The sequence below is a fragment of the Papaver somniferum genome, chromosome 10 (assembly GCF_003573695.1).
Source record: "Papaver somniferum cultivar HN1 chromosome 10, ASM357369v1, whole genome shotgun sequence".
Lineage (NCBI taxonomy): Eukaryota > Viridiplantae > Streptophyta > Magnoliopsida > Ranunculales > Papaveraceae > Papaver > Papaver somniferum.
The window spans coordinates 166,396,406-166,401,642 of record NC_039367.1 but is presented as its reverse complement, the minus strand read 5'-3'; the positions used below and the strand labels follow the sequence as shown (position 1 = coordinate 166,401,642).

Below are 5,237 nucleotides of genomic sequence, written 5' to 3'. Positions count from 1 at the left end.
TTTTTTTTTTTTTTTTTTTTTTTTTTTATGAATTGGTTTGTGTTGCATTTAAGAATGGGTGGCTATATGTCACTTAAAGACTACTTGGTGCTTGATACTTATGAATCACTTTATGAGTTCAAGTGGTGTCCTTGCATACAGTTCCGTTAGATATTGATGACTTTGGTCTTTTGATTAGCACTGCCATCTTCAAATGACTTGTGAATGCTAGTGTTAAATCTGAAGTTGTAAGACTGAAACGGATGCACTTGCTAAACCTAAGAAACTGATCAAGGAGGTTGTAATGAATTTGCAAGAGAGTGCAATTGGCAGGTTTACTTGTATCTTTAGCTGCTCCAACAAGAAGCAGGTTTCTGGTGCTTCTACTTCTTCAATTGGATTTGTGCTTAATGGGTATGCATCTGTATTCAAGTTATCACTGTTTCGGGTAACTCCTCCGTATTCCTATTATTCAATTTTTTGTTCACTCACAACACTGTATCTTTCTCAATACCTTATAGCATCCTCGGTATCTTTAAACATCTTAATACATTGATATTTTTCAATACCTTACACAGAAAACACCCCTAAAATCAAGTTGAGTCTCTTAACCAACAGAGAACACCAACATACCAACTGGTCCTAAAAACTTTTTCAATACCCAGTTTGGTCCCTTGTTGATCAATATTTTTACAGATTCTGGTCCTAAAAACTTTCTTAAAAACCAGTTTCTAAATATCTTTTTCTCAACAATACCTAATATATTTACAGAACTGGTCCTAAAATGTTTCAATAACTAGTTTCTAAATACTTTTTCAATACCTATTGTTAGTTTCCTTTGTTGGGAGTTCCTAATATTGCTGATATTGTTACTCGTTGAATGAGTTTATCTTGTTCGTTTTCAACCATTACAGTCAGAGTTGATTGTTCCAGTACTTCATCATCGACTACTTCTGTTACTTCAGCTAAGAATGCTTACTTCAATGCACTGGAAGTTATGTTTGTTGTGGAAGTTTTACTGCTGGACATGTTGCTGCAGTTTAATATGTTATGTTTGTTGTGGAAGTTTTACTGCTGGACATGTTGCTGCAGTTTAATATGTCTAGCCAACTGGTGTTATTTCTTTTTCTTTCAGTTTGGGGGTTCCATGTCCGACTATTACTACATTTTGACTATTACCTCTACTTCTGCGTGTGATATGTCTTCTTCATCTCCTGCGACTGCTGCTATTGTCTCTCTCTATTGTCTTTGGTGTTGCTAATGTTTCTGCGAAGCTGCAACTTACTTACTTCCTTTTTTTTTTTTGTTTGTTTACTATTGTTTCAGTTTGAGAGGGTGTAGTACTATCTTTTTTCATTTTTTACTTTTCAAACTCTTACAGTGTCTGTCTGTAAGGTTTGAGGGGGGTGTCTTAGGAATATAGGGTCCAGTCAAGTCAAGTCGTACTGACTTGACTTAACCAAGTCTGTTGTTATAAATATAACTCCCCTGTATCTGTAAGTAGTGCTGTGTGATAATACTGTAATACCAATTCTAAAGATTTTACAACCACATCGTATTAAGCTTTACACGACAAAATGTTTCCTCATGGAAAAGAGTATATATAACGAGAGAGGGATCTAGGTCTGTAATGAGTACTCGTGCTAGCTTCTGTATCCCTTGTCTGAAGGGACGAGGAAAACCCATCCCAAATTCCTTTATATTTGATCTTAATTTCCCTACCTAGCTTATACTTTCTTTTCCTTTTTTTTCCTACACTTTACTCATACAAAACTAGACCCGTCTTTGATTTCTTTCTCCCCAAAAAACAATAAGATAATCACTTCTTTTGTATTTGAGAAGACATAAAGATCATTCACTAATCGGTCAAAACAATAAGTCTCCTTATAGCAGTGGTAGTGTTCATAACTAACAGTCTCTCTGTAGAAGCCAGCTACCTACCAACTTGTTTCTGTCTAAAGAGGAAAAGAATTCGGAAGTTTTTTAGTTGGTCGTTGACCAAATGCTACGTACTTATTGTTGCGCGCATGTCTTGCACAAGATATTATTTCACTGCTTTTCGCCAAATTGATGCCACCGGCTTCTTGCGATTAATACTAAACAGATGTGGGGGTTTAAACAAGTAACTGTTGACAAGGTCTTACCTACGTACCTTTTTTTCTTACCTACGTACCTTGGGTGAACGAAAACTCCACGCGACCAAGAAATCAATTAGGTTATAATACTCCTAATTCAAACTGATCAAGAGGATACAGAGACGATAGCAAAACTTAAACAATAATTAAGAAATATTAGTGGAGAGAAAATCTTATTATTTGGAATTTAATAGATGAGAGTTCGATGGATAGTGGCTTTACGAACGATTAGATGAAGAGATTAAATAAAGAACCAGCCAAAGTATCAGCAAGAACTCAGATTCCATCATGAGTTGGTGACTTGACGCCCCCATGAGTCGGAGGCATGTCAACGGTACCTATCGAAACCAATGTAGCCTCTATCATATCCATTTCTTATAAGGATTACCGAATAGTCGATATCCGATAGTATTCGACGGATGCTCAAAAATATTTTTTATATCCATTCCGATAACAATGTCGAATATCCGATAATATCCGGTATAGTAGTTCATTATAATAAAAATAATATATTTTTTTTGCAGTCTTTCTCTCTACATATCATAAATTACAAAAAAAATTGATTTTAAAATTATTATATTAAATTACATTTAAATAAAACTCAAATCTTCTCTATCAGAATTGAAAAACTCTCAAGCTTTTCTCACAACCAATAAAACTAGTTGTGTTTTTGTTCTTCCATAATATTTTTATTTTTACATCTTCATATACTACCAAGTTGGCAACTAAATATATTACTCATTTTTATTTATTTTTTTGCATATGCATTCTTTAACGGATATCGATGTTATCATGGATAATGCCTTTTTCGTATCCTTTTCGTTAAAGTAAGAATATCCGATAAGATATCCGTATCCGATATCCGTTATTCGAAATTCTGGATAATATCCAAATTAACCGAACGGACTCGGATGGATATCAAATATTCGGTTATCCATTGACAGTCCTACAATCATTAGCAGGTTTGTTTCTTAAATGTAGAGTGTTGCCGTAATTCAAACTTCCTCCTTTAATAAGGAAACAAGAAAAAGTAAACTCAGATTCATGCCAGGTGACCAAATTTTCAATCAAATAGTAATAAAAAATTAGTACAACTTTAATGATCGATATGAAATCAGATTTATTAATTAAGTTATCAACGGATATTTCCACCGGATATGCAACAACGAACCTCAGTGCAATGCGTCCTGTGAGTGTACGTGGTAATGAAGGCTAATCTTGTTTCCTTGGAGAAACATGAGCCCACAATGGATTCTTCATGACCGTTGTAAACTCTCTTTTCTCCGTCAAATCTATATCATCGCCTGCTTTAGGCGACCACTTGAATTTCTTGATGAGATTAGCAACAAAATACTCGAGATGAAGCACTGCCAAACCAGAAGCAGGACACATTCTTCTACCAGCTCCAAATGGTATCATCTTAATCGCTTTATTACCTGTTACATCTGACATTTCTTCATTCAAACTACCATCATCTTCATTCAAAAATCTCTCAGGTTTAAAAATCATTGAATCTTCCCCCCATATTTTTGGGTCCCACCCAATTTCTGCTAGCATGAAATTCACAATAGCTTCTTTTGGTACAACATATCCATCTAACCCAACATCTTGAGTAACTGCATGATCTAAACCAAAATGGGCAGGTGGATGTCTTCTTAGTCCCTCCAGAACTACAGCTTTCAAATATGGCAGTTTCATCAAATCTTCTTCTTGTATCTCATCATCATCACAATCATCAGATATTTTTCTGATTTCATCATATAGTTTGGATTGAATATCTCGGTACTTCACTAAATTAGACAGAATCCACTGTAAAGCTGTTGATGTAGTATCAGTACCTGCATCAACAAACTCCGAACACAAACTGACCATTTCATTTTCAGTCAGTTTTCTTCCACCTTCATCAGGTAATTCAAGATTCAATAATGAATCAACATAACAGAACCCTAAGGAAGATTTCTCATCATGAATTTCACCACTGCTTCTCTTCATTTGTTCTTGTCTTGATCTAATTAAAGGAATTAGTACCTCTTCTTGATCACTTCTCCACTTCGAAAAATCTCCCCATTTTTTCTTGAAAATAAATTTTCCTAATTTTGGAAAAAAGTTTAGAATCTCAGATCTAGTAAACCCCAGTAAGAAATTTGTCTGCACATATTCAACTTGTCTGATTTTTTCCTCATCAAGTTTTTCTCCAAAACACAAAAAAACAAGTAAACAAAACATACCAAATCGAAGATGATCAACCACAAGAACAGGGGTTTTCCCTGAATTTGATTCTTTCTGTACACTTGACTTGATTATATTCAACACCCATTTTCGAGCCGGTGAAAATGATTTGATCTTTGATGGATGAAGAATCTGAAGCGTAAGATTTTTCCGAAATAATCTCCATAATGGACCATAACAAGCATCACTTATAGTATGTTGATTACTTGAAGCAATTTTGGTTGTCGCTGATGCTGGTGGACGATCACCAAAAATTGCTCCATGTTGAATTAAGGCTTGATGAGCTAAACTTGAGTTGGTAATGAAAATTGATTTCTGATGACCAATTGATAAAGTTATGATTGGTCCATATTTTTCTTTGAGACTTCTGAGAGTTGGTTCTAAAGCTTCGCGTGGTTTCCTAAGCCATTGGAAACTTGTTATGAAGGGGATTGAAACAGGACCAGGTGGTAATCTTTTTGGAGTTTTATGAAGAAGATTGAATAAAGTTGCACATAAGGAGAGTGTGATTACGATTATTATGAACCATAGAGATTCCATTATTGGAGATGAGGAATTAATATGTGTGATGGTTTCAGTTGTCACTGTATTTTAAAAAGGTAGGAAGAAGTTGATCATGCGTTTTACACACTGGCAAACATTTTCTTCCCGATAGTGGGCATTGGTCCATCTCCCTAGCTTTTGTATCCTTGATTTTGCATAATAGAATATGAACTCTAGAATACGTACTTTTCTAGTAGAGGATAAAGTATCTCCTGCTTAATTACACCAATTTATATCTAAATTATTTTTTACTTTTTTTTTCCCTCCGAAGAGATTGTATTTATATCTAGACTATTAAAGTAGGGCTTTCCCTATATCCTATCCCCATTTTTCCTATTTCCCATCCACCTA

The 5,237-nt window shown here is 34.8% G+C and overlaps 1 protein-coding gene across 2 annotated transcripts; it reads right to left on the bottom strand.

The window, feature by feature from the left end:
• Positions 1–3,159: 3,159 nt before the first annotated feature.
• LOC113317478 (cytochrome P450 89A2-like) lies at positions 3,160–4,991 on the bottom strand. Of its 2 annotated transcripts, XM_026565601.1 has the most exons (2): positions 4,343–4,991; positions 3,160–4,204 (listed from the first exon to the last, which is right to left on the bottom strand). In XM_026565601.1, the coding sequence occupies exons 1-2, from the start codon at positions 4,881–4,883 to the stop codon at positions 3,327–3,329; spliced, it is 1,419 nt and encodes a 472-aa protein (XP_026421386.1). In that variant the 5' UTR covers positions 4,884–4,991; the 3' UTR covers positions 3,160–3,326. The 2 variants fall into 2 exon arrangements, with proteins under 2 accessions (XP_026421386.1, XP_026421385.1); XM_026565600.1 differs by having other exon boundaries at positions 3,160–4,991.
• Between the last annotated feature and the right edge of the window lie 246 nt (positions 4,992–5,237).

Excerpts from the sequence above, each read along its gene's own strand:
- LOC113317478 (XM_026565600.1), bottom strand. The coding sequence starts at position 4,883 with ATGGAATCTCTATGGTTCATAATAATCGTAATCACACTCTCCTTATGT.